This window comes from Chenopodium album, chromosome 10 (assembly GCF_948465745.1).
Source record: "Chenopodium album chromosome 10, dcCheAlbu1.1, whole genome shotgun sequence".
In the NCBI taxonomy this organism is placed as follows: domain Eukaryota; kingdom Viridiplantae; phylum Streptophyta; class Magnoliopsida; order Caryophyllales; family Amaranthaceae; genus Chenopodium; species Chenopodium album.
In genome coordinates this window covers 58101846-58129674 of record NC_137843.1, presented here as the reverse complement: position 1 = coordinate 58129674, position 27829 = coordinate 58101846, and the positions used below count along the sequence as shown (strand labels likewise).

Here is a 27829-nt window from a genome sequence, read left to right as displayed (position 1 = left end):
ATATATAACAATATTTGGAATTTCATTCTCCTTTTATTAATACCATATGCTTCTATATGACATGTATACACTCGGGTATGTCTAGATTCTTTTTTATTGGTGATACAACGGAGCCACACCCCAAAAGAATCATCACTTGACACACCCGAAATCCACCAAGGCCACAGAGCAAGTCTATAGGAAGTATAACTTTCTTTTGCCCACCTGAATTACAACAAAATGTAACTGCCTTAAGAATTAGATGTACTACTAGTATATACATACTAGCTCTAGTAAAAAAAATACAAGGGCTAAGATACTCCCAAAATCACACCAGCAGCTAAGACAAAAGTAACTTGAGTTGAAATGTAACTCAAGCAATTCAAATACACTAACATTCTCTGCTTCTGCCTGCTATTGTACTCCAAATTACTACAAAATTGTGGAGTACATGAATCTTCATCCAAATCCAAGTGAAGTAACAGTATGTTTCGAGGACATATTGCATCATCAGGCATCCTTTTTCAGGGGGAAATGATAAAACATCATCCATGAAAACAAAATGATACATTCAACTAGACTAGAGAGGTACCGAGTCTACTGCCTACTAACAGTACTAATACATTGACAAATTCGACTTAGTACAACATCTAGGAAATCCAAAGGTACGCCTGAGAGCATTCGGGTACATATTTACAAACAAAAAAGACCCTCTGATTTCCTTGCTTCCGAAAACTTAAAACACCTAATTAGTCTTTATGTGGAAGCTCCAAGGATATGAGAAAAGATGATCAGAGGCCTAACCAAAAAGATGCTGAAAACAACAACAGATGGGAAGTTGAAAGAGCTCCTCATTTCGCTGGATTGCTTATCAACTTCACCTACCTCATGGGGCGTCTTCTTGAACTGCAAGGATATACAAACAAATTAGCCCCATAAAAAACCTTAATCCGGAATACTTATCATATGGTACAAGACCACCGAACTATACATGGTCTCCATTTATTATCTTAAATCACGAAACCACTTCAAACAAGATTAATGCTTTGCGCATAGAGTAGATTTTACAGATGATAAGGTGTGGTTATCTTAAATCATGAAATCATTTCTCATTTCCTGCCCATAAAATAGAAGAGAATACCAGTTAAACGTAAGTGCATTGACAAGGTCAAGGGAGCGAGGACTCACTGCTCAAGAAAAAACCCTGGAGCAAGCTCTGGGCTCGCTCAGCCTGCTCTGGAGTTCCCCTTATCCTGATGACTTTTTCAGTCAGCTCAGGTTCATCATTTATCAGAGAAACATTGGCACCAGATAACTGCACAAGCATACATAGGGAGTTTAATTGTCTCGTTAAAAAAAAAGGATATAAGGGAGCAAAGTAATTGCTAGATGTAATATCACCTCACTAATTTGAGCCAGTTTGTTTTTGGATTTCCCTAGAAGCCTTGTAACTGCATATTCTGGTATGACAACTTCCAGAGTGCTCCTAGTGACCATAGGTAGCTGGATCCTGCCACTGAAAAATAACATGATGCACATGTGCATAGCAATTAAACATGCATGAATAATTCATATAATAGAATAAAATATTTTATAACTTAAGGATTACTTGAAAGCCCTTTATCCCTTGAATAAATTAATAAAATCCTTATAAGAATTACTTGAAAGCCCTTTTTCCCTTGAGTTTTTAAATTCATATAAGCAATCTGAGATCTGAACCTGTTCAAGCTAGTAGGTGTATCTTCACGGCGACTGCTGGCACTATCTTCACGACGGTCACCTTCATTATGTCTTGATGTTTCGCTGCTTGACAATCCAGCATCCTTCAAGAAGATCCAAAATTCATATAATGAAACAGTCAGAAGTTGAATTTTCTAAAAACAAGCTACAAACAGTAATAAGGCCCCTCTCTGACAACTAATCTGCTGCTCAAACCGTTTTCATATTTCTATGCACTCTCAAATCAGACACATGAGAATTGATACTGTTGTGATAACAGAAGCTAGAAGATGAAGGTAAAGCATTTAAGCTGAAAAATAAGAGTAAACAATCTGTTTTACATGAGAATCGATACTGTTCTGAAGTTATGATAGAGGAAGCTTGAAGATCATTTCTAGATAAAGGTTAAGTGTTTAAGCTGAAAAATCAGAGCAAGCAATCTGTTTTACAAGAATTCTTGGTAGAGAGTATCTAACTCTAAAAGCTTGTAGTTTTAGGATTTAAAACTTGGCAAGTAAGACAATAGGAATTTTTAATTTCTATCAGAGACAACAGAGTATTTCCTCAACTAGCACTAAAATTTATAGATTGCATAAAAAGAAAAATAAATTTCCATACAAAGAAACAAGTTGACCCACAGATACCTGGGTTGATCAAGGAGCCATAATTGATAGTTCCATACACATGGAATTGACATATATTGCAAACAATTTCATATATCAACAGCATCAGCAGCTATATATAGTCTCTCTCAAGAACAACAACAGCAACAACAAAGCCTTAGTCCCAATATGTTATTACACTGGCCAAAAAATTGATGATTACGTGTATATCACTGGGCTTTCGATAAATTAAATCAGTCAGAATCAATGCATGCTATCCCTTGGATAAAGCATAATTTTCATAAGACTATAAAACTAAGGGCATACTACTATTGAAAGACATACAATACACACATTTCACCGCTACAAGATTAGCTTTTTAATTCATTCCAAAGGGTAGTGCCTTTTTTAGACATTATATGTGCTAATAAACCAAACATCTACAATCAAATTTCTTGTTCCCTCAGCCTCCCTCTTCAGGAAAAGGGGGGAAGAGGGGGGGGGGGGGGGGGGGGGATTGTTCTTAGTTTATTGCTTTATTCATTTGGAGAGTGCTGGACCAAAGGGGAGAATCTCACATACCTTATTTGGTTGTCCACCGGCAGTAGTTTGCACATTTTGAGAAATTACAGCTTCATTACCCAATGATTCATAAGCTGGAGCAGAATTGTTTGCTGATTCTGGCCCAGAAGGCCCATTTCCGAAAGAGCCTGGAGCTGGATCAGGTGGTGGAAGCATATCCCTCTGGAAAAATTCTTTATATAGATAGCTCCTCAGTCTAGCAGTCACCTCAACAAGAGCTTCACGAGCTGCTTTAATCTCCCCAACAATCTGCAAATGACACAAGCTACTGAGAAAAGATTGTACATACAGATCTCAGAGTTGATCCTGAGCATATATGCCTGGGTGATATTCCAAAGAAAAGAATCTTTAGCTGGAAGTCTGAACAGTTATAGGAAACAGAAAACTAAACTTAGCATGACATTATCATACCTCGACATGAAAAGCACTAGCAATGAGCCAATTACAAAAGAATAATTTAAAAAACCAATGGCCAAGATCACATTCCAGCATATCAGCATACAGGGCAAACTGTAACCTATTGCTTGTGAGCAAATTTATTATCTTTCAAGTGCGTTATTTTCCCAAGATGTAACATTGTGGTAGTTCATTATAGAAATTTTCCCAAGTGTTGAGGGCTCTAGTATGATCAATATCAGGATAGATCACATATTATCTGTAATGGACTCAAGGTGCCATTAGAGCAAAAGTGATGGAGTGTGCATGCAACAAGCGCCTCTCATAATACATTGTAAAGCATAAAGAACAGCAAAACTCACACACAAAAATCAACAATTTTGAGACATCTACTGTTACACTTATAATATATACCTGGACAAGCTCATCCGAGCCTGATATGTATGCTGGAACTTTCTCCCTTGGAAGGACTTCTACATCTGCACCAGTTAATTTTTTCAGCTCAGATAAAGATCCATCTCCTTCTTCTAAGCATCCGATATCATTACATGCGATAAGCAGCCTTGTAGTGACAATATTATCCTTGTCTGGAACTAAATCCACAATTCGGGTCTGTATATGTAGCAACGCTTCCTGAGCTGGAAACAGTTCATCATCAGGCCCCTAGGCAAGTCACAAAGAGGAGAAAACCATCAGTAACTTACTATGGGAATATGTTAGCCCGTCTATCAAAACAGAAGCTTCGAGACAGCTGAATAGAAAGACAAAGAGAGACTACAACTATCAGTATAAATACCTCATCAGATGATATAATAATAATGCGCTCATCTGAATCATCCGACAGTTCAGAAACCTTAACTTCCACACCAATTTCATTTTGAAGAATATCCATGATCCCACTGGAATCCCCTACTACACTATCAACCCTGTCATTTGGGCAAAGTATTCGAAACACAAGGTCTTCAAAAGAGGGCTGAAAGTTCTCAGTACGGTTACCACCTTCAGACTCATACATATAACCACCCGATCGGGATGAGTAGTTATTACCCCTGTTATTAGAAGAATTTAATCGAGAACTATAAGGGGCACCATCCATAGAAGATCTGCGATTCATGTGTGGATTGAAGTCTTCTTCAACAAAGCGTTCCTCTGAGTTGTTATGTCGCCCCTGGTATTGAGTGCGATCACGGTGCTGGCTCTCTCTTAAACGTGATGAAATTATAGATATGGCACTCTTTACAGCATTTGTATCACCAACAACCTACGGTATCACAGTAGTGAGTGATTTTGCATACGTTGAACATGACATAGTTACGTAAAAATTAATATATAAACAACACAGCGAAATGAAACACATTTTGTTTCTAGAATTTGGCCATAGGAGGTCCTTCAACAGGAGTTTGAACTGGAAAGCAATATAATATGAAGATTTCTCTAAGCACTGATCTGAAAACGATATCTAATCACAAAAGCAAAGACTTCATGGAATCATGGCTCAAATATGTGAGAAGCAAACACTTTGTCAATTTACATGATGGCATCATTAGGTTAAATTGTTATGAAAAACGGAGTATGTAATATCTGGTCCTACAAAGAACAAACTAACAGAGACAACTAAAAAAAATTTCCATCACTTCGTCGATTCATTGTGTAGAATTACCCTAAAAGAAACAATACAAAAGAGCACTTTGGTCCGTTCAAAATCCAAATCCAAAGAGAAATTCAAGAGTAGACATGTAATAAAATGTTATTTCCAATAACAAAAAGAACAGCAACTGTCCAGAGTTCATAAAGCAGAGAAACAGAGAGCAAAAGTTGGAGAGCTCAAAGATGCAAGAAGCCCAACAACTAGCACATAAAGTGGCTATATTCAGTGACACTATGACATTTATCAACAAATCCTATGAAACATCATCAGATTCCATGAAGTTGCAATCAATTCTAATTGCTTCAACAATTCCCAGTCAATGCACATGTTCAAGAAAAAGGCATACCAATCAAATACTGATGAGGCTAAAATGCATTGAGCAAATCATGGTTGGTTCAGGAACTATATACATTGCTATTAAGCAAGGTTTTCGCTACTGAAAGAAAATTGTTCTGCTTGTCCCATGCTATGTCAAGGGCCAAAAATATCAAGATAATATCCAAGTTAAATGTCCAAAAGCTATTCATCTGATAGGTTAAGAATTGAGGAATGCCAGTCAAAACCACACTCAAATCCAGGCAGTCCAAAATGCACTTAAAACAACATGAGTGATATGATTAGGAATACAAAGATTAAACCTGAACAATCTCCTCTCCCATCGAAACACAACGAGGCAAGGTATGATCGCGAGGGAGTATCCTAATCTGGGTCTTTGTCTCAACCCTCATTTGCTCAATAATCTTCCCTCCTTTCCCCAACAAACTTCCCACATGCAGCCTTGATACCACCAACCTTGTTACCACCCTCCCATTGTTACTCCCAGCACCAACAGCCATTCCACCTCTCCCAGGACCACCATAATCACCCTCCCCATCCACAAACCCTTCACTCTCTAGAATCCTCTCATGAATCAAAAACAATGCCTCTTGAGCCGGCGAAAATGCCGGCATTCTCCCATCAGGGTCTCTCCTCCTAGTATCAGATATCTCAATAATCCTCTCCTCATCACCAGGCATTAGCTCATGAACATTGATCCATGCCCCAGTATGCTGCCTAATTGCCTTAATTATACTTCCTGATTTCCCAATCACTCCTCCTGCCTTCATATCCTGGCATAGTATCCTATAACTAGTGGTCACCATTGATGAATCCGAACCGCCTTTTCCTCCCATTCTCCCACCTCCTCCACCAGCAGCCCCACCTCCTCCACCACCCCCACCAAACCCACCCCCTACTCCGCCGCCTCGATGGCGACTACTGGGGTAATGGTGTTGGCTGGGAGCAGAGTTGTTGCTGTTGTTGTTGTACCTTGGTCTTGTCCTAGAAAATGGTTCTGGGTCATAGTCTTGGTGGTCATAGTAGTAGCTCCTCTTAGATCTTGATCTGTCCATCCTCAAATTTTGTGGGTAAGTTCCTTAATTCTTTGGTCCAGAAAAACAAAGATATCAACTAACTGTCAAGTAAATAAACTGAGTTTCTTGGCAAAATGTTGAGGTTTTTCTCAATCCTCAGTTCTCTAGTAAACAACAAACAAATCAGATCCCAGAAATTTGCTAATTTCCCAAATTTGCTTCAGGCATTTGTGTCAATAAAAATCACTCAAATTTGATTAATCAAAATCAAATGAAATCTCAATAAACCCTTTTGCTTCCTTAGCTGTTACTTTTCTGAGTTTTTGCTGCTGCTGCTTCTTCTTCAGCTAGATTTGCATAAAGTTTGAATCTTCGATGAACAACAACAAAATAAACAAAAACCCTTTTTCTCTCTTTCTAAGAATAATCTGAATCTGAGAGGAAAATGGGGGTTTTGGTGGAATGTTGATTTTGAAGAGTGGAAACCCTAGAGTTAGAGAGAGAAAGTAGAAGAGAGAGAAAGTAGTGAGTACCCTTTAAAATCTACTACTAGTACCAAGATTAGAGAGAGTGTAGTACATGGCTTTAGTGGGGGTGCTTGTGTGTCACGATTTGCAGTCAAGGGGCTCGTGCAAATGTTTCTTTTTTAACTGTAATTTTGGTGAGTGTACATAAAAATTATAAATTTTTACCAAAAAAAATCATTTGGGAGAATAAAACGGTGCCGATCTTGGTATTGGAAGGATAATTTGGTCATTATTATTGTTGTAATGTTTTAAATTTGGGGCTCTCTTAATCTCTTATTCTTAGGGAGTTAACAATAGGATTTGAAGAAATCATTGTTTGGGAGGATTTGCATTAATTGGAGTAACAAATCATTGATATTTTTGCTGATTTTATTTTGATTTTGGAGGATTTATTACGAAATAGGTAAAATAGAAGAAATCATTGTTATCTTTGGTAATTTTAATTTTATTTTGGAGGATTTATCATGGAATTTGAAAGATGGAAGAAATCATTGTTATCTTTGCTGATTTTAATCAAGTTTTGGAGGATTTAATAGGAGAGCTATGAATTATGATTTATTTCTCATATATTTTAATATTAATTGATATTTTCTCGCCGCCTCTTCTCTCTCTCCGCTCATTCATTTTAGGGTTTATAATTACGAGTAATAGAGTTTTCTTGATTAAATGTAGCAAAATTTATGAAAAAATTAAATACTATTCAAATTATTCTTGTGTTTGTTGTTGATTTTGCTGGTTTTGTGTGTTTAACTAGTTATTGGCCCGGGCGACGCCCCGATTCATTATAAATTTATTACTTTTAATCGCCCTTTATATATTTTGGCTTGTTTGTCACTGAGAGCTTAAGTGTTTTTTTTCTTTTTTTTTTATTAAAGATGATAGCTTAAGTAGCTTGTTGTTTGTATGAGCTGGTTTGACTATAAGAATAATTTTTTGCATTAATAAATATAGGGTAAATGATAAATCAATCTGTTGGGTTTGAAAAAAAAATTGATAAATTAAATCTGTATAAATTTGATGTCAATATATATATATATTATTCCATAATGCACAAAAAATATAGTACTCTATAATTACAATTGTAATATATATTTGCATTAAAAAAAAACAATTGTAATACTATATATTGATTAATCAAATCTTAATTACAATTTTATTAATTAATGCACACAAAAAAAATGGAGTAATATTAATTTCTTACAAATTTTTATTATTGTGCAATTATTAAGGAGTTACATTCTAAGAGAAATTTAAATAGAATGTTATACATATGAAGAGTTTTCCAACGAAAACTAAACATTCATACATAGAGATTAATGGATGGAGTTTTTCAATATTAATGGACTAATATGATATGGCGTCATATCATATGCCAAATGGCAAATCTGATGACACATGGCAAAAATAGCATGTCTTGCCATGAGTTTTAATAATATATATATTGAATTGATATTGATTTATATAATTGCAAGCCATAGAATGTACATAATCATTTAATACACAACTATAACAAGATATAATTATATATGACAAATAAATGACATAATTATGCGTAAAACCGATGTAATCAATGTTTTATTTAGCTTTGTTTTTCCAATTTTAGCTTACTATTTTTCTACAAGATATCGTCTCATGAATCCTCAACCAATTACTCCAAGCAGTATTTTGTTATAATGTAAAAACATGCTAGAGTAACACAAGGAATAATTTTATTGAGTGCAACAAACCAACAAAAATAAATCCGACCGACTTGATCCTAGCTGATCCAAAACTTATTCGATTTAGATTTCGACTTGTATTAACATATTCCGTAATAATTTAGCTTGACTTGACTTTAAAATAGACCTATCCGACCTCACGAACCCGACACCTCTGGGTGACAGCCGTGCAAGTGTGCAACTGCGGACTGCGCAAAGCTAATCGCCCAAATACCGCTAATCGTGTAGATAGGAGACGTTAGAAAGGAAGAACTGCACCATAGCCATGTCTTTATCTTTCTCATCTCTCCCTTTCAATTCATTACTCCCATTATCTTCTTCCCCAGTAAGGTCTTCTCTCTCCTCAATTTTGCTTAACTTTCTGTCTTATTTCACCATTTTTTTGCTTAATTTTCTGAATTTTTTTTTTCACCATTTTTGTTCATTCAACAAATACTGTATTATGCTAGCAAGAAATTGAAAATAATGATGAACCCAACTTTCTTAATATTCTAATTATGCTTATTTGTGTAGAAAATTGATGTTGGACCAGTAAAGTCGTGGTCTTTAAGGTCTTCTATCAGTTGTCAAGTAAGTAAAAATCTTCCTCTCTCGTCAAAAAAAAAAAAAAAAAAAAAAAGGATTTTGATGAACTGGGTTTTCTTATTTTTTTGTCTAATTTAATTGGGTTTTTAACCTAATTGTAGGCCCAATCGAAACCCCGAAGTCGTAAACAAAGTGGCAGGCAAGTTTGGCGCCGTAGAAAATTGGTATGTTGTATAATTTTTACGATTTTAATTTCATGAAATTTATGCTTAATTTGTGGGCACCTGAAACTGAAGAAAACAATTGTGATTTGGAATATTTGGGTTTTTTTAATAATATTTTAATTAGTATATAGAAGTGTGACATTTAATTATGTTAATCATTTGGCTGCTTGAGATATTGCTAGATCATCATTGTTTGCACCGTTGTTCAAGCTTGTAATAGTGATCACATTCAATACAATTTGAACTACTTGGTCCGGATTTAGTTGTCACATTCTTCATACAGATAGGATTATACTATCGATGTGACTATTAAATCCGATAGGAAGAAGCAATTGAGCGTTGTCAATGCTTACTGCTTTACTTAGTCATATCTGTTTGTATGGTTTAGCTTTCATGGTTAATTTTCTTATTTTGTGACCTCATAATTCTGCTGAAATCACCTAGTTGATTTTGATTAATCTAGGATCGTTCTTTCGTATAATATATACGAAGTACATAATTCACTATTACTCGTATTAGGGTTAATTTCTTATTTCTTGTTCTTAAGTGTTTGAAGTCTGTGTATGGTTTGGGGGAAAGCCTAATTATTTTTTTGATTCCGAAAATTCAAGGGTGGAAAGGTTTCCTTAGCTGATGTAAGACTGCCAAACATTTCATCATGCTCCTTATCTTCCTCTTCAACAGAAAATGATGTTAGCTGTTGAAATGGGTTTTTAATGGCATGTTTGTGATCTTTATAAAGCCTTTTCTTTTAAGAAGATTCTGTTTATCATTTATTTGAGAATGAAGTAAAAGAAGGGGTAGAAAATAAGTCTTCCATTGGAGACTACACATTTGGAAATATTAATGGAAAAATTTGGTCTGGATAAGGTTGAAGTGAATGGTATGGAAATTACATAATTATCTGTCATTTAGCATTGTGGAATATGCTTGTTTTGTCTGTGTTAGTGATGATTGGGGTTATGTTTATGTAGTTATTCCAAAATCCTGAGAATAGTCAAAGATGTAGTCGTAGTTAGGATTACCCGACCCAGATTTTTATACCTTAAAGTTAAATTGTATATCCTTATTTACAGGGCATTGATCTTATAGTTATCACCTGCCAGACTAGATTACAGCTGCTATAAGCCTATAACTGGATGAATAATGCATGTTTCTGCGTGCTCAGGAAATGATGTGAGTTTGATGAGCATACTGCAATCGGGCAGTTAATGTCAAACTCCTGTATGATTTTTCTTTACTGTAATTGCAGTTATAGGACTAGTAAGTCTAAGCATGGTAGTAGTATACTTGTATTTACTATGTACAAGCTAGGTTTTACAGTTCCGGGTGCTAGTTTTAGATATAAACATAGCTCATTCTGAAAGTGGTGGTCTGCATGTTGATGACATTGTTGTTGGTTCCTTTTTTAAAGACAAAGAAAGATGAGTTTATGGAAGCCAAACTGGAGAGGGTCCCTTTCCTTGAGGAGCAAATAAGAAAGGTCAATGAAGGTGGAGGGGTCTTGGCAGGGGATATAGATCGGCTACTGAAGTCAGAGGACAACCGCTTTGCATTTGTGAACGAAATTGCAGCTGAGGCCACAGCATATGTAGAAAACAACCGAGATGAGTATGGGGACAAAAAGGCCATCCTTCATGTGCTGAGTAACCGTATGAATGACGCTGGATTTGTTCGTCCTGAAGCTTACTTGGAGACCGACCCATTCAGCCCCGGTCCTACTTACCTTAAGGAAAACTTTTATTAAAAGGCAGTATTTTGGTTTGTCAGCTTTTATTAAGGATTAGTTCATAGTACTCTTAAAAGATTAGATTGTATCGTTTTAGCTGTCTGAATTTAATTATATGAATAAATGTATTAGATGGAACAAGCCGAACAACCTCGATTAATGCTGAGTTATATAGATTGCATTAGCTGTTAGAATTGATTATTGTTTGGCCTAATGGCAAAAACTTGACGCCTTTGGTAGGTGAGGTCTGAAATTCAACTCACTATGCTTCATCTGAGCTTCTTATCCAAGATGCTATCAAACATTCTGAGTTTCTGATTGACAGGAAAATGTTAATGGGCGATTATGCCAACTATAGTTTGGCCAAAAAAGTGTAATTACAATAAATGAAATTAAGTAAAATGTAATCCATAATATCAACCTTGATAGAAACGGAGTATCTTACATGTGCTCCTATTAGTGGTTGGGATTGTTTGGGATGGTGACAGACTGATAATAGCTAATGTGTAACCTAATGCTTGCAAAACAGGGTAATTAAAACACTTATGACAAAGGCGTGTTCGACAATAGCTTTTAGTGCTTTCACTTAAAACCTACTCATTCTAAATAGTGTTGAAAGTTGGGAAAAATATAGCTAATCATGTTGGACCATTTCAGTATGCTATTGAACACAAATATATTATTACGGAATAATTAGTAACCCTAAGCGTCAACCAAACAATTTTGAAATGTTTTAGCACCAAGATACTTTATCAACAATATTCACTATGTTTATAGAGACTTAGAGATATTTTGGTCTCTAATCTAAACTATAGTTTCAATGAGAAAGTACACTCAACCAGAACCACAAAAGAAAGAAAGAAACAAAATCCTGACCAACCAACTGTACAGTATTCATATGAAGCCAATAGATTATTTTCTGACATAAAATCTTAGCCGTTAAATCAGTTAAAAGTTCTTTGCTTCAAACTCTTATCCTCACTATAAAACTAGCCACTCAAAATTCTGCCTGAATCTTTACAAAAAATCTGCTATTAATGGCTTTACTTAACCAACAGTTGCAGAAATTTCTGCTAACCAGATTAAACAATTCTAATTCTGCTTTTAAGACTAATAAGAAAAACCCCATAATTCTAAGACAAACAAAGAGATCATCATTCAAATGTTCTGCTATTGCTATTGAGGCACCTTCTTCCTTAGCTGGTGTTGCAGGAATCAGATGGGGTTTAACCAAATTACAAGGCGCTCGAGATGAAATGGAAGATGATGCTGTTATTGTTCAGCCTGATACACTTCAAGGTTTTTCTTTTGCTGCTGTTTTTGATGGACATGGTGGTTCTTCTTCTGTTACATTTCTAAGGTATGTCTTACAGTACATCAGAACTTGATGCTGTTATATTTTGGGAGATTTAGCATAGATAATCCGGACTTTTGATCGCCTTTTATTAATTATTAAGCCCACTATTGAATCAACTCAAAATAATCCCAATTTTAGAGTCATGCTCTCATAGTATTATTATTAAAGTTTGAATCTTTGAATGCTTAAATTAGTCCCTGAAAGTACCTAAAACTGTAAGTCTCGGATCACTTGAAATTATTAAGAGAATACAAACCCCAAAGTTGTGTTTGTATTGATCAAGTTAATTTAAAGATGGGATTAATGTAAGAAGATGACCAAAGTTCAGATTCTTCTTTTTGGTTTTTTTAAAGCTGACATTCCTAGATGTTTTTTTATCTGTTATCTTAAGTAGTGAAAAAGTTTTCTCTAATCAACTATATTGAGTAACTAGGGCAAAAAATGAACAATATCCTTGAATTGTATATGTTTGATAAATTTGTCTCAGTTGATTTCCAGGACTAATGCATTGATACATTGAATAATTTTGGTAGTTTTAATAGTTTTTTTGCCTTTATTTCACTTCTTAGCAGTCATGTTCTCAGCTGAGTATATATGCAGACTATGACATGGTTTTCATGTAAAGCAGGGAGGAGCTATATAAAGAGTGTGCTCAGGCTCTTAAAGGTGAGTTGCTGTTGAGTGGTAAAGATTTTGATACAATAAAGAGCGCGATAACTGAGGCTTTTGAGAATGTGGACTTGAGATTATTGAAATGGTAAGGAAGTACATCTCACCTGACATATATCCTTAATTGAATTTGTTATGATCATACATTTAATCTCTTATAAGAAAACATTAAGTTTTCTGATTTCAACCAATATAGGCTGGAGAATAAAGAGGAGGAGGATGAGTCTGGGGCAACGGCTACAGTCATGTTGGTTGGGAATGATAGGTTATACATTGCACATCTTGGTGACTCCTCTGCGGTATGGTTCAAGCCAGCCCTTCTTAAATTGCTCTACCTTCTTGTGGAATTGGCAATTTAGCAGTGATTAGTAGCAGAATAATAAATTTAGGGAAATATGTCTAGATGGTCTTGTACTACTTTGCAGAAAAAGTTACAATACATACTTGATTGAGCCTTGGATTGTAAGAAAACCACAACAAACCTACATCTAATAAGCTAGGAAACATGCTAAACAAGATAGGGAGCAAATAACTAGTTTCCTTAATACAAAAAATTTGAATTACTGATAGAATTAGCAGTGCAGCAGTAGATTTAAGTTAGATTGTAAGAGTTGAAGCAAACCGCATGAACTACCATTTCTGTCTAAGGGTTATGAAGACATATCACCGATTTGACTGATATATAGCATTAGCAGATGCTCAATAACAGATTGCATCGGTAGAATTGACAAACAAATAGCATATTCATGAATTTATATGCTGCATAAAGTCAAGGAAATTATATAGTTGGTGAATGCTTTTTGCAAGTTGCTACTTCTAAATATCTTGACTTCCTAAGTAATTCAGGTAATCTCACGCTCCGGGAAAGCAGAAGTCTTGACTGATCCTCATAGACCCTATGGAAGCAACAAGGCATCACTTCAGGAAATTAGAAGAATCAATGAAGCAGGTGGATGGGTGTGTCTTCCTGTTCTTAAAATTTAATTCTGATTTATTCCTATTTTCACCGTGTTGATTTTGCAACCCGACATTGTTATGTGTAGAGCAGTAGGGGTGACTTTTCATAATACCATCTTGCTGATCTGCAGATTAACAATGGGAGGATATGTGGAGATATTGCTATATCTCGTGCTTTTGGTGACATTCGTTTTAAGACCAAGAAGAATGAGTATGTTTGGTCCCTCTACTTAACCTGGACAAATGAGTGTCATTCCTAATGATCTAATTTCAAACTGCTTCAATTCTTGAGCTTCTTTTCTGTATGTACATATCTTGACAAGTGCTTGTCATATGTTTGGAAAAGGATGGTGGAAGGAGGAGTCAAGGAAGGGAGATGGTCACAGAAGTTTGCTTCTAGGTAAAAGCCTCTATCCTTGAATTATTACTCCTATCATAATAATTTTTAACATCTCTGAACTTATTTTGGTTAAAAAAAACAAAGTTGGTCCCCAAAATGTTTGCCTTCAAATATGTGACTCGCGATAGTTATCAGTTTGAAATTAGGCTGCATAGCTTAGCTACAAATTAGAGTAACTGGCATATAAACATAAGAAAAATAGGTAACTAGCTTGACTAGTTGAGTTTAATACATGAATTCTAGCATGAATACGAGTTAAATAAACATAATTTTGGTTTTCAGGGTGAAATTTAATGGGGACTTAGTTGTTGCTCGTCCTGATATAATCCAAGTAGTACTTGGTTCAGATGCAGAATTGGTTGTTTTAGCCTCTGATGGCTTATGGGATTATATTAACAGGTTTGTGCCATGTATTGACTATTCTTCCTTGTAAAATAACGATATAAAATCTTAAAATTCATCGAATTTCTGTACTAATTACAGCTCAGAGGCAGTGTCTTTTGTCAGAGATGAGCTGCGGCAGCATGGAAATGTTCAGGTAAAGCCAACAGCCTACTTTAGTTATACATTTCAAAAATGAGATTTAATTGAAAGATTATATCTTTGTGTCTTAAGCTTACGGTTTTGTTTTCATGTTTTTGTTTTAGCAAGCTTGTGAATCATTGGCAAATGCAGCTTTGGTAATGATCTCCCCCAAAATTAAGTTCCCGTGCTTCACACAGTCTGAGTTACTTTGAGCTCTAATAATATGATTTCATCCTTCTTGTTGCAGGATCGGCGATCACAGGATAATATTAGCATAATTATTGCAGATTTAGGGTATGCTAGCTCTTTTTATCTTTTATATTTGTGAAGTTCTTTTCTTAATTGAGATATTCTGCCTGAACATAGCCAACATCATTACTATTTAATTGTGAGCTCTTGTAAGTCTATTTCGTTACGCTTTTGTTTAAAACATATTTGTACCATTTCTTTATAGCATTCTTCTATTAGTATATAGAGTCAGGTGAAGCATCCTATAGAAACCATCCTTTAGTTCATGCATAACCCTTTCTTGCTGTTCTCTTGCAGGAAAACGGATTGGCAGAATTTGCCTGCAGATAAAGAGAACGTTCTGTATGAGTTCGGCCAAGCCTTTGTCACACTTGGTGTTGTTTCTCTTGGAATGTGGTTGTCTTCACATCTGTTTTTGTAAATTGGTAGCTTAAGTGCAATGTATATAAATTCAATACTCAGTCTATAGGAATCATACTATATACTATAATATCTGTACACATTTTTTGCTTTCAAATCTCTGACTACACATGAAATCAAATCCATAATGAGATTGATACAACTTTGCCTCTCATGAGTCATGACTTATTGACTTATCAAACATGAGTACATGACCTAATATCTGTCTTCTTTTTGAATAATTCAACTTATAAGTTTCAGAAATTATGCCATTGTGTAATTTGCAACGTAACTTTCGTGAAGCATTTTGCTCAACTCTAACCTTGATAACTGTTGCCAAAAAACAACCCCCCAACCTTGATAGCAGTCTGACCTAGTGATGTACTGCTGCTGACTGAAGTAATGCGCGCAATATTGGAATGTCTTATGCACACAAAATGTGTTATGTACTCCCTAAAGTCCCTCCCTTGAGTCCCTTCCAAAATTCACTGTCGTGCAGATTATGTACTTCAAACTAATGATGTGTCTGCTAATGTTTTAATGGTACGAATGTCCCAAACTATTAACACAAATCCTCCCTCTGTTTTTTTCCCTCGTTAAACTAGTAAGATGGTTCATAACCTCTCTATTAATTCTCCGTATCACTCACAATCCTGATTTGTATTAGGGGTGATCCGCAGTTCAGATCAATGGATCCATTTCGAAGTCCATTAACATGAACCGCTAACTCTGGTTTAGTCCTTTGCTGCATCTGCTAGGCAATAGGACACTTCAAGTTGGATCAGGAAACAGAATCAAGGAACTCTCAGAAACAGCAGATACTTGGCATTGTCTTGACTTATGACAGTTTAATTAATCTGTTTCTTTTTTCTAGTAATCATATTAAATTTGTTGCTCTCCTTAAGTAGCCTCTCAACGAGAGCTTAAGTCACATGCAAGTAACCCTCTTCAAAAATACAAGTAAGCCAGGTTTAACATCTGATTCGCGACATACAGGGACTGTGCGTGTAAATTCCTGAAGCTCAGGGATACAATGTACAATAATACCAAAACACAATGTCGAAAATGTAAAAACATTAGTACTCCGTAATTAACAATAATAATATCCCATTTTATTTACATATACTTTGGTCAAAAATAAGATCTCTTACATTATTCTTAGGGATGTAGTGAATATGAAATTAATATGAATGCTAAACAAATGGGATAACAGCATCAATTAATTTCCTCTTAATATATAGTACAAGTACTATATTCTAGATCAAAATTCTTTCTCCATGAGATTAAAGAGAAAGAGAAATATAATTATTGCTATTTATATTATATTAGTAATTAAATAACTAATTAAAGATATATAATTAAGATTAAGCAAGCATTTAAGGATTCCTGCCACCACCTCTTCCCCTCCTAGGTTCATGCCTAGGATTTGGTCCTGCATAGTCATAATCCAGCTGCACTAAATCATCACCACCTTCTAGTAACTTCCTTGATTTCCTTGACACCCCATCCTACAACAATATAAATTATAATAATAATGTCAAAAAGGCGAGGTCAAAACAAGTCAACTAGAAAATTAATGTAAGCACAGTAACCTTTACTAAAAACAAAAACATGTTACATGGTAGATAAATACTAACCTGATGGAGAAAATGTAGCCAGTCCACGGATTCAAAGACAGAGAATGGAGTCGCGGTTGAGAGAGGCTCATCGAGTGCACCATCACACGACGATGAAGAGAAGACGACGAGGAAGAGAAGGAATGAGAGGGATAGTAATAACTTGGGATGAGCCATGGTAATGTTGTATGTAAATGAAATGGGGGAAGGTCCATATATATAGTAGTATGTAGTACTCTAATAGTACAAATGATAAATAGATAGATAGGGTAGGCAAAAGAAAAAGAAAGAAAGACACACATAAAATTCAGAAAGGTAATTGAGTAATGGGTGCATAGGATGGTGTCATGTAACACCCACTAAAAGGAGAAATAAAATTATGATGAAATGCAATAAAATGCCACTAATTAAATAAATAAAAACAAAATATCATGAAAACAATAAGTCAACTAAAGAGCACTTTGTGTAGAAATTAGAAAACATGATCAATTCTTTGCATATGGACAGAATATCATGGTTGTAGTACTAGTATTAAGTACTCTTTTTCGCTGCATGGCTCTAATTTTTTGCTATTTTTAGATGTGACATGCTTAATTAACCTTTTTTTTTTCTTTTTAGGCATAAATCACTTTGATTTTCAGTAGACTTCCACCAAAATCAATTTATTTATAAAAATACACTGCATCCATTTTATTATTTGCAACAAAGTCATTTTAATGATGCATTGAAATTATAGTACATACTTCATAGCATATTATCTTGTACAATATTATTGAATTTGTCTCAGTAACATATTTTTTCCTTTATCGCTACATAAGCACCTTTTATGAATTATGAGACCAACCTTTGAAATTTTATAGTATGTATATCTCCGTTATTATTAATATTAGGAAAAATAAATTCAATTCAAATCAATAAGTTTTCAAGATCAATTCACAACTTAATAAATAAGCTCTTAAAAAATAACTTAATATCATAGTTTATCAGACCTATACTACAATTATGGTAAGTGATAAAGTGCCACCAGCAAAAACTAACAGCAGCAAAACTAATCAACAATTTCTTCATTCTTTTGGTTTACTTTTTGTAGCACATTGTTTTGAATTTGATTCAGGTTTTAATTTATTCTTTTTTTTTTTTTTTAACTTATTTCAAAAGATTTAAGTTCCAATAAGTTAAGTTCTAAATTAATTAGTACGGATGAGTTAAATTCAAGACTAGATGTAAATAATAAATCTTAATTAATTAGTGATTCGTATTAGCAAACAAGAAGGTAGGCAGTACAACATTTATAAGACAGTCCATTACTGTACATATAACATGAATTGAATATATTAATTAGGGTATAAAGTTCATGGGTAATCATGATTTAAAAAGTATGCTGTCTCTAATGATGGTGTTTAAAGGGTGATCATCAAGGTGATAATAAAAAGTCAAATTGTAACCAAAAACTTGGTCTAACATTTGTTTAATATGAAAATGACCTTCTATAGTATATTTTATTATTTTATGATGAGATTTCAACTAGTCTATAGTGCGTGCCCTATATATTATGTTAGTGTTCCACAGTTGAAATTTCATTTTTCCTGTGAGAACTCCACAGTTTTACAAACTTTATTTATAGCACAATCTTGAGCTAGTGCATGAAGTGTTACCTAGTGCTGAAATTTAATATTTTGTCTCAAGTCATGCAGTTATCCTTGGGATGGGATGGTTTGAGAGTTGAGATAATGTGACTATTAATTCCGCAAGAAAAGAATGCAATCTTTATCACACTCTCCTTTTACCTTTTCTTGTTTATGATTATATGGATAGTTAATTATTAATTGGGAAACAAATAATATAATCTACAAACACTTCACATGAAATAAATTAACTTTAACTTCAAAGACCACACTTCACACCCATATAGTAAGATAAGTAATAGCTTCTATACATAAAACATCAGTATCAATTATAACATTGCACCACAAAGGTAGTGGGGAAAAAGAGTTGCATGAATGTAAAATTAAATGTAAATACAAAGTAAAAAATGAAACTCATAATAACAAAAGTGAGATTTGTAACAATTCCTAACAAATCTCTCACACCAATTAATTTCATCTCATTTAAATAAGGAAAGAAAAAAAAAAGTAATTCTTCGTATGAAAACATGTATATTTTCATGTTTTATCTGATTACAAGCGTCCTAATATATTTTTTTCAAGATATTACTTTTTAAATAATTATTTATTGATATCTAAATACTACGTATATACTTAATGGTTGATGAAGTTATGTATCTTGTAGACGTGGAGTTAAAAGAGGTACAATTGTTCAATAAGAACAACTTGATGTGGTGACTTTGAGGACCAGCCAGATGTCAAGTAATCCGAAGAGCAACTTTAAACTATATATCGGGATATGATACTCAAAACATGAGATTAAATAATGTAATACCCATTGTCTATATATAATCTTTACACAAAACACAAAAACAACATGATGTGGTGACTTTGTGGAAGGGTTGAGGAGAACTGGTGCAAGATCATCACTAAAAGAAGTGCAGCAAATCTGCAATAGAGGAGCACTATTTTTGTTGAGGTGGTGTGAACTGTGCAGAATACTGACTTTATAACATGTGAATTGTGACAGTGATTTTACAATATGTTCAAGGCACCTTTCAAATTTCATCATTCTTTCTTAATTACAAGTCAATCTCTTCTTCCCTTCACATTGTGTGGCTCTTGAACAGCCAAATCTCATCGTACTAGTCTATTGCCTTGAGCAAATCACTAACCTTTTCTTTTCAATTTAAGCACCAAATCTTATCTAAGAGTTTAGCTAGGTTACCGGTCTTCACCATAATGTTTAGACGTACGATTGTACTACGTACCATAGGGTTAAGCGGTTAAGCCTAAGCCGCTCTAATGTATAATAATAGAATGGGTAGTATAGATACAAATCCGTTGATATGATATTTTTTTTAAAAAAAATGTTGAAATATTAGTATTATGGATTGAAAATAGATAATCGACTTAACATTTTACTGATTCAATCAAGAGATCGCTTTCTTATTGTCAAATATAGATACCCAACACATAAGTTGGCTTTCCACTATACATGGCACGATAAAAACTAAAGTTAAAGACCGTAAGCTAGTCTCAATTGCTTGGTCTTAAGGGTATCAACAAGAGCTAACTATAGATTAACTATGCCATCATTCCCACTTACTTTAGCATGGTAAGTTACATTTTGTTACAAAATTGTAACATATTCCAATTCATATCATAATTCCAATTGATACCCGTGTTGTAATGTTGTAATATTTCAAATGTCTTATCCTTTCAAAAAAAGAGAAAGAAAGATATATCTCAACTTGTCACTTACGAGTATAAAAAATACAATTTTTTTTCTTAATTATACATGAATAATAATATAAAGAAGTTTTCCTTCCTAAGCTAGTCTATATATACATCAGACGTATAGAATTATTATTGTTTTTTCTAGAATCTGCTTGTGCAAAAATGGCACCACAAATTTTTTGACCTTGTAATAGAGCATAATCAATGTATGACTCACAGAAGGAATGTCATATTTGAAGGGTTTCCTAAAATTGACAATTTCTTTTCTTGCATTTTGTGAAAACTATATGGATGTTAAATTAGTGTTCGTGAATCATAAAGCATACAACATAGTCGTGTGTTTCTTCACCATAAGTTGAACCAAAGCTCCAATAGCTCATGTAGAATTTCATGATTTTAACGGCCAATATAACATTTTCGTTCTTATAAGAATTACAAATATTCTGTCTATTCTATTTTTACGTTCTGTAATGTAATTGATATAACTATTTTTTTTTGTTCTCATATTAATCCATTTTACTTCGTATAAAAGCAATGCAACATGAATGATGTATTACGGAGTCTTAAATTTTTATCATGGAATAAGCAACTAGTTAATATAATTATTTAATACTAATACAGCACATAATATCTTAACCTTTTTGGTTATTCCCTAAGGAAAAAGAAACCTTTTTGTTAACTATAGAAGATAAATTGATGAAGTAACCTAAAACAAGGCAAACCTTTTTCTCACCCATCCACCTTGTACGCCTTTTTTATTTCTACGTAGTATTTCTTACTTTATTTACTTTTTCTTTAAATCCACTCAACACTTTGAGAAATTGTTATATACACTCAGGTGCATGGTACATCCATAAGCATTTTGTTCTCATTTTGATGATTATTTTTCATTTGACCATCATCAAATGAAAAACAAAACTTAACTTTGGGTTAGTTGGATGTATGATACACCCAGGTGTAAATAAAATATTTCCCAACACTTTAACACTCTGTACTTGTAGTCACTATTTCCAATTGCTTTAATTTATATCAAGAAACTAATGATAATTGATTAATTTCGTGTGCATTTTGCATTACAAAAGTATTAATTCAAATTATATTAAATTTTCTAGTTAAAATCCTCACTATAAAGAGTCTAAACTACCCTTTTATGAAGCAATATAAAAATGATTGACCCACTTATATAAACCATCTACTTTTTTCGTGTCCAATTCATGTAAGTAGTCCGTAACTAAAGTTTTAAGGAGTGATAACGAAAACATGATATAGTGATATCGAATGTTGCCTATCACTTTAGCATGAAATGGACAGACTATTGACTCCAATAAAAAGAACTCTTGGAATTTGGAAGTCAGGTAAGGCAAAGATGTAAACCTGAAAATACCAACTTTTCAAAGAGTGAAAGGGTCAAGTGATATAGCAACTTCACATAATCATCATTTCTTAGAACTTTTTGAGAATATACACGAAATAAAGATATTATCCAAGCCATAACTACTCTAGTTCTCACCTTTATATCTATTTTTTACGTCATCACTTTTATTTCTTTAGCTTTGATGCAAGAAAAAATAATCAATAATATAAGCCATGCATCAATAGTGTCTTCATTAATTTACTAATTTCGTTGATAATACATTAATTAAAAAACTTAAAATGTTGGCGTTATGATAATGCATATCAAGACAAGGCAAAATATTAATACTATGCTAATATATATTAGTTGAAACAACATGAACTATTAATTTTGGACAGAAAAATAAGTCACACTATGCAAAAATAGATAAACTTATACTCCCTCAATTTAAATTTACATGATAAAGGCTGGATAGCATAAATTAAATAAAAAAAATTCCAGACTTCTTTGTTCAATCTCACAAGTATTTAACATCATACAACTTGGAGAGAAAAATTCAGGGTACTTAAAAGACCCAGTTTCCATAATATGCTTATAACATGATAACTATAGGAAGCCCACAAGTTACACGTTTCGCCTTTAAAGACGACAAAATCTGGAAATAATTTACGCAACTAAAATTTCCTGTACTCCACTGCAAAATCCAAGTAACAGACATGCTTGATCATGAATGAGAACAATCGATCAAAACGAGTTTGATCAAGCAGCAGTGCTTAAACCCAAAATATCATTGAAATAATGCATAATAATAATAATGTGATGCTTTCATCGTATGTGGGTGATCAAAAAGACCACATGAAGAGTATACAAAAAAAAAAGAAAGGCAAAATGATGAGACGCAAATGCAACACAACTGTTGGCTGAACTGATGGACTACAAACAATGCAGGACTCAAAAAGGGGGGGAAACCAAAAATTAAAAGACCAAACATGAAGAAAATGAAAAATGGGGGGGGAGGAAAAAATTATAATAAAAAAATACTTGGTGAAGGGGGGAGGAAATTCTATGTTAAACCACTGGTGGTCATTTGAACCTGCATTGACCCTCTGCTGTAATCATCATCGACATCCAGATTAACATTGTACCATTTGGAGACGATAGGAACCACCAGGGCAAACAAGGGAATATCCCTTTTCAAAATTAGTAGAGGGGACCATGGACCGGAAATCAGGCAACCACCCTTTCGGCATGATTTTTGATCAATTTTGACATTTCAGACTCGAAAGACATACCTGTCTCTCCCACATTCATCCTTCGGCACTTAGCTTGATTGGTTAAAACTTTCAAACGGAGGCCCCTGAAATGTTTCCGACTATCCACCACCTCCTTAATGACCAGAGCAAAAGGACTGACCGACCCATGATGCTGATGCAAGAGTTAGCGACAACATGAAGGCTGACAGCTTCAGTTGTCTGACTGGTGACGACCCGACACTTGTGTATGCAACCCCGAACCCCCGGACCCAACTCGACACACCCAATGCATGCAGGGACTTCTAAAAGTAAAAGAATATACCAAACAGGAGACCAAGCCTCAAATGGATATCACTCGACTAACAGCCAACTTGGCCCATTCAGCAGATTGCTTAATTGAATGATCATCAGACGACAAACATTCATTAAGCAAGTCCCTGCATGATGGAAACTGCTGGATTAAGGGGCCTGCACTAGTTGCAAGTGTGTCTGCAAGGTCACCAAGCACTCCAATGGCAGTCTTCATAACAGCATCATCCCTACAAATATAAAGTTTTGAAATTAGCTATCAAACAAGTATAAAGTGTGTAAACCAACACACCAAAATATACGAATAACTTACATATCTTTCTCCTGGTATATGCTATCTATGAAGGAAAGAATATGACGTGCATGAGGTAGCAGAAGTTGGGTTCTCGAAGTGTTTTTAAATCCTTGAAGGATTCCAGAATAAGCTTCCAAAATTCCATTCCGCAAAAGATTAGTGTACTCGAGCATCTCATCATCAGCACCAGCTGTGTGAGCAGACAAGTCCGCTGCACTCTGAAGCATTGGCATGGCATACATCAAATATTTCTCAAAATTCTCTCCTATTGCAAGAGCTATGTCCCCAAAGCATGAGAAAATAGGAGGCTTCACTGAACGATGAAGTTGATTGCTTGACAAGTCCTTAAGGAGTTGTGTCATAATCCCATCACAATAAGGCAGAATTTTATCTTCCATCGCCCTGCATAAATCTCCCACCACACCAACAGTGACAGCACAAACTTGGTATTCTTCAAAGTTTTGAAGACCCATTTCCAAGTACTTGTAGAACTGATGCATGTATTTGGCAAATTCAGGACCTGTGGCATAGGCAAGAGCACCAATTCCTAGCATGGCCTCTTCATGTACTGTGGCACTTCTACAAGCAAACACTCCTAAGAATAGTTGCATGATTTGATCAGCGTATGGCAAAAGCATAGCTCTTGGTTGTTCTGCTGCCCCAAGCTTCTGAATAATAACCTGAAGACAACCGCACAAAAGACCTTGCAGTTCTCCCTGTTTCCCATCAGGTGAAAGGTTGTGTGATTCAAGTGTTTTATGAAGCTCCATCATAATTACAGGAACTAGTTGCGAAACCAAGGGAGCAGTTTCGTCAGTTGAGCACCTGACTACTTCGTTTAGAGTTTCATAAGCAGCAGTCCGCAATCGTGCTTCCCCTGCATCTTCTCTGTGGGTAACAGTAAGAAGGGACTGAACAATCTCCTGGAAGTAAGGAGTCAAGGGTGAAGACGAACCAATATCCTCATAACCTTGGGCCAAGAAATAGAGAGCACCACAGGCTTTTTCAGCGACATTAGGAGTGTCCTTCATGGCTTGCAATAAAACCGTAAGAATCTGCTGGCAATTTGCATGCGTGATAATTGGAGTTTCCACCGCTGATCCATGAAGAAATTCAAAAATTCGACCAAGAGTCCACGCTGTGGTGTCCTTAACATGGCTGTTAGGATCTTTTGTCAATGCGGTGAGCATGAAGTTCAAAGCAACATTGACAATTGCAGTCAACTTGTCAGGGGATGGACCCTCCAAAATTGATCCAAAGGCATAGGTGGCAGCCTCTCGTTGCCTCCAATCAGGCTTCGTGATGTTCTCCTCAATAAACGGCATCACAAGAGGCACGATATCATCTCCAACAGTTCTTGCAACAAGCCCAAGGCAAGTTCCCCCAGCCATAGCAATATTCCAAGCTCCCTCATCTTGATCTTGCTCATCTTCTTGCTTGAGAAGTGTCTCCAGCAACATGGGGACCAAAGCAGGGAGAGCCTGCTTGATAAAATAAAAGCAAGGAATTTCAGAGTCACCCGTGAAATCACCTCCATATTCTTCAAGAATATCAATTTCCTCATCACATATAGAACTCCAAAACTCAACAGCTTGAAGAGCAACTGGCTCTTCATCTTCCCTCACTGCCTTTGCTGTAATATTAAATATGTCCTGAATGTAAGGAGCCAACTTCTCATAATATGTGGAAGAAATAGCAACCAAACATTCAAAAGCTGCCTGTCGAATCTTCACATCAGGTGACAATGTCGCCTCACAGACAACTCTCATGATATAATCTCTCTCCATATCATTGTTAAAATTAGCCTGAGCAAAGCCCAAAGCATTATATAATGCATGCGTAGCAGCAAGCCTAACTTCATTGTTTGTTTCATTTGCATTCATACCTTGAACGACAGCAGTGAGGATTTTATTCACATGATCCTGCTCTACCACATCAGGAGAGACCTCCTCACACAAATACCCAAGGGTCTCCAAAGTTGCTTGTTTGACATGAGGTGGAAGTTGGTGAATGTTTCCTAACAGTGATCCTATCAGCTCTGGCCATTGTTTTTGGGGCAACTCAATACCAGCAACCTTAGCAACTACCTGAGATGCAGTTGAGCGGGCATCATGAACAGGAGAAGACAAGGACTGTAACAAGAATGCCTTAATTTGGTTCTTCAATCCCACATCTAAAGACACCCATTTCTGTACAAGCTCAAACTTTCTAGGTTGTTCCTTAGCGTCTAATTCATTTTTAAGAATAAGACCAGCTAATTTTCGCGAGTCAGCTGGCTTCTCTTCATTGGCTAGCTCTCCAGCAAGCGAAAGCAGGAAACTTGGGAGGTTCTGATCCTGAAATTGTTTAAGGTTATCTTCAGCAAGCTTCCGGACTTGCCCGTCGACTGATTGAGCATTCAAAAGTAATTGGGTGATTTCCATCACCATAATATATCTGCATAAAAGCACACGTCAAAACTAAATCAAGTAGGAATCATAATCTTTACCAAAAAAGGCACTGGAACTTTATTTTTGTAAATTTCTAACAACGCTACCAGTATGTACTACATCCCAAAAAAGATCAACTGAAAGTTAAAAACACAATGCATGCATATTCAATCGATTGACAGGTCCAGATAGACTGTACATCCAACTAGAGGCAGCAAGAAAGAAGAGAGAACCAATTTGCTGAAACGAGCAGTGAATAACTATTAACAAAAATTTGAATATAATGGCCTATAAATCAATGACTGATAATCTCAAATAGCAATGATTTTTTTAGATTCAACAACTCATAGAAGAATGAGTCTGTAATTTATTAAGGGAAAACAAAAAATCATGCTTTAGAGAGGAAAACCTAGGGAAGAGGTCAACAACCTTCCTTGAATATTATATACATGCTCGCATCGTTCTAGAAAAAATGTAACTTCAAAGGTTAAACAAAATCCCTATCTCTATTCCGAAAATTCCTAAGTGTCTGATAAACAAAACTGATAGTCAAAAAAATCATCACCCTAAACAGTCAAAATTACTTGTAAAGTACTCTGTAGTTGTTACTGCAGAAAGCAATCAATCTTTTCAAAATCTAGGAACGGCTTCCCGGTGCATAATACTCAGTCACTCAATTGATTAAAAGCACAGCAATTGCCATACAACGCAAAGAAATTTAGGAACAAATAAAATGGAAAAGCGAATTAGGTCAATTCAACTGCAAATATTCAATTGCAGCTAGATCTAACAATATAAACAGCTAATTATCAAATTAAACACCAAATTTCACATACAGTACAAATTAATCACATAATAAGCATATAAAACAATCGCATTTGAACCGAAATCAACCTAACAATTACACTACTTCAACTAATTCTGAAAAAAAAAAACTGAATCACTCACAACATTTAAATCTAACTAATGACAATCATCAATCCCCTAATTAACAAAAATTGTAAAATAAAAACAAAATTCATAGATCGCAGCATTAAACAAAAAATCGATCGATCGAAGTAAACAACAATCCAATCCGATCAATTAAACAAGCAAAAATGAAATTCAAAAACGAAACCGATCAATCAAAAAATGGACCAAAATGCAGAAAATCAAAGTAAAAATTACGAAATGAAATTAAGTGTGCCAATTACCTGAGATTGCAAGAGGATTGAGGAGAGAGAAAGTGACAGAGAGTAATCAGTCACCGATCGAAAGACAGAGGAAACCCCCAAAAACGGCGGCTTCGAAACCCTAGGAGAGAGAAACAAAACTAGAGAGAGAAAACAAAAAGAAGAGAGAGAAAGAAGAGAGACGCGGTTGTGAAAAAAAGATGGAGACTAAAAGAATAATTTTTACATAAAACACGCAAATAATAATCCAACAAATTATTGATTAACGTTAATTAATCAAGTTTAATAAATTTACAATTTTTAGGGGAATTTGAAATTATATTTGTAAGTCCAATATTGGGTAGTACAAGTACGGTATAACTAGTAGATCTGATTGAGAAGATCTGGACCGTTGGTTTGTGGCAAACGGTCCCACCAATATTTTTTTTAATTTTGAAGGTTTTTTATAAGTGTAATAATAATAATAATAATAATAATAATAATACAAGTAATACATTTAT

The 27829-nt window shown here is 34.9% G+C and overlaps 4 protein-coding genes and 1 long non-coding RNA gene across 7 annotated transcripts; 2 read left to right on the top strand and 3 right to left on the bottom strand.

The window, feature by feature from the left end:
- Nucleotides 1–360: 360 nt before the first annotated feature.
- LOC145562693 (RNA-binding KH domain-containing protein RCF3-like) lies at nucleotides 361–6834 on the bottom strand. The gene is made up of 8 exons (XM_081623059.1): nucleotides 5565–6834; nucleotides 4075–4539; nucleotides 3693–3941; nucleotides 2883–3131; nucleotides 1699–1802; nucleotides 1381–1495; nucleotides 1168–1294; nucleotides 361–885 (listed from the first exon to the last, which is right to left on the bottom strand). Exons 1-8 carry the CDS (start codon nucleotides 6315–6317, stop codon nucleotides 866–868), a joined length of 2082 nt encoding a protein of 693 aa, XP_081479185.1. The 5' UTR covers nucleotides 6318–6834; the 3' UTR covers nucleotides 361–865.
- A 1857-nt stretch (nucleotides 6835–8691) lies between these two features.
- LOC145564301 (protein PLASTID TRANSCRIPTIONALLY ACTIVE 7-like) lies at nucleotides 8692–11197 on the top strand. The gene is made up of 4 exons (XM_081624616.1): nucleotides 8692–8848; nucleotides 9037–9093; nucleotides 9210–9272; nucleotides 10687–11197. Exons 1-4 carry the CDS (start codon nucleotides 8789–8791, stop codon nucleotides 11017–11019), a joined length of 513 nt encoding a protein of 170 aa, XP_081480742.1. The 5' UTR covers nucleotides 8692–8788; the 3' UTR covers nucleotides 11020–11197.
- A 763-nt stretch (nucleotides 11198–11960) lies between these two features.
- On the top strand, nucleotides 11961–15730 carry LOC145564299 (protein phosphatase 2C 57-like). Of its 3 annotated transcripts, none has more exons than XM_081624613.1 (11): nucleotides 11961–12361; nucleotides 12987–13115; nucleotides 13224–13326; nucleotides 13874–13984; nucleotides 14116–14195; nucleotides 14331–14384; nucleotides 14667–14783; nucleotides 14868–14922; nucleotides 15032–15064; nucleotides 15157–15203; nucleotides 15456–15730. In XM_081624613.1, the coding sequence occupies exons 1-11, from the start codon at nucleotides 12039–12041 to the stop codon at nucleotides 15577–15579; spliced, it is 1176 nt and encodes a 391-aa protein (XP_081480739.1). In that variant the 5' UTR covers nucleotides 11961–12038; the 3' UTR covers nucleotides 15580–15730. The 3 variants fall into 3 exon arrangements, with proteins under 3 accessions (XP_081480739.1, XP_081480740.1, XP_081480741.1); XM_081624615.1 differs by having other exon boundaries at nucleotides 11962–12361; nucleotides 15036–15064; nucleotides 15456–15675; XM_081624614.1 differs by lacking the exon at nucleotides 14667–14783.
- A 917-nt stretch (nucleotides 15731–16647) lies between these two features.
- Nucleotides 16648–17434, bottom strand: LOC145564298 (uncharacterized). Its single transcript, XR_014094792.1, has 2 exons — nucleotides 17195–17434; nucleotides 16648–17065 (listed from the first exon to the last, which is right to left on the bottom strand). It is a non-coding gene; the product is annotated as an uncharacterized LOC145564298 (long non-coding RNA).
- A 4883-nt stretch (nucleotides 17435–22317) lies between these two features.
- LOC145562692 (importin subunit beta-1-like) lies at nucleotides 22318–27591 on the bottom strand. The gene is made up of 3 exons (XM_081623058.1): nucleotides 27351–27591; nucleotides 23747–26164; nucleotides 22318–23663 (listed from the first exon to the last, which is right to left on the bottom strand). The coding sequence occupies exons 2-3, from the start codon at nucleotides 26155–26157 to the stop codon at nucleotides 23465–23467; spliced, it is 2610 nt and encodes an 869-aa protein (XP_081479184.1). The 5' UTR covers nucleotides 26158–26164; nucleotides 27351–27591; the 3' UTR covers nucleotides 22318–23464.
- Nucleotides 27592–27829: the final 238 nt, after the last annotated feature.

Bases quoted from the DNA above. Each gene is read 5' to 3' on its own strand.
- LOC145562693 (XM_081623059.1), bottom strand. From the start codon at position 6,317: ATGGACAGATCAAGATCTAAGAGGAGCTACTACTATGACCACCAAGAC. The intron at 3,942-4,074 runs GTATTTATACTG...TGACTTGCCTAG, and splicing joins TTATTATATCATCTGATGAG to GGGCCTGATGATGAACTGTT. The intron at 1,803-2,882 runs GTATGTGAGATT...ATCTTCTTGAAG, and splicing joins CCGGTGGACAACCAAATAAG to GATGCTGGATTGTCAAGCAG.
- LOC145564301 (XM_081624616.1), top strand. From the start codon at position 8,789: ATGTCTTTATCTTTCTCATCTCTCCCTTTCAATTCATTACTCCCATTA. The intron at 9,094-9,209 runs GTAAGTAAAAAT...ACCTAATTGTAG, and splicing joins GGTCTTCTATCAGTTGTCAA to GCCCAATCGAAACCCCGAAG. The intron at 9,273-10,686 runs GTATGTTGTATA...CCTTTTTTAAAG, and splicing joins TTTGGCGCCGTAGAAAATTG to ACAAAGAAAGATGAGTTTAT.
- LOC145564299 (XM_081624613.1), top strand. From the start codon at position 12,039: ATGGCTTTACTTAACCAACAGTTGCAGAAATTTCTGCTAACCAGATTA. The intron at 14,385-14,666 runs GTAAAAGCCTCT...TTTGGTTTTCAG, and splicing joins TCACAGAAGTTTGCTTCTAG to GGTGAAATTTAATGGGGACT. The intron at 14,923-15,031 runs GTAAAGCCAACA...TTTTTGTTTTAG, and splicing joins GGCAGCATGGAAATGTTCAG to CAAGCTTGTGAATCATTGGC.
- LOC145562692 (XM_081623058.1), bottom strand. From the start codon at position 26,157: ATGGTGATGGAAATCACCCAATTACTTTTGAATGCTCAATCAGTCGAC. The intron at 23,664-23,746 runs GTAAGTTATTCG...TTATATTTGTAG, and splicing joins ATATACCAGGAGAAAGATAT to GGATGATGCTGTTATGAAGA.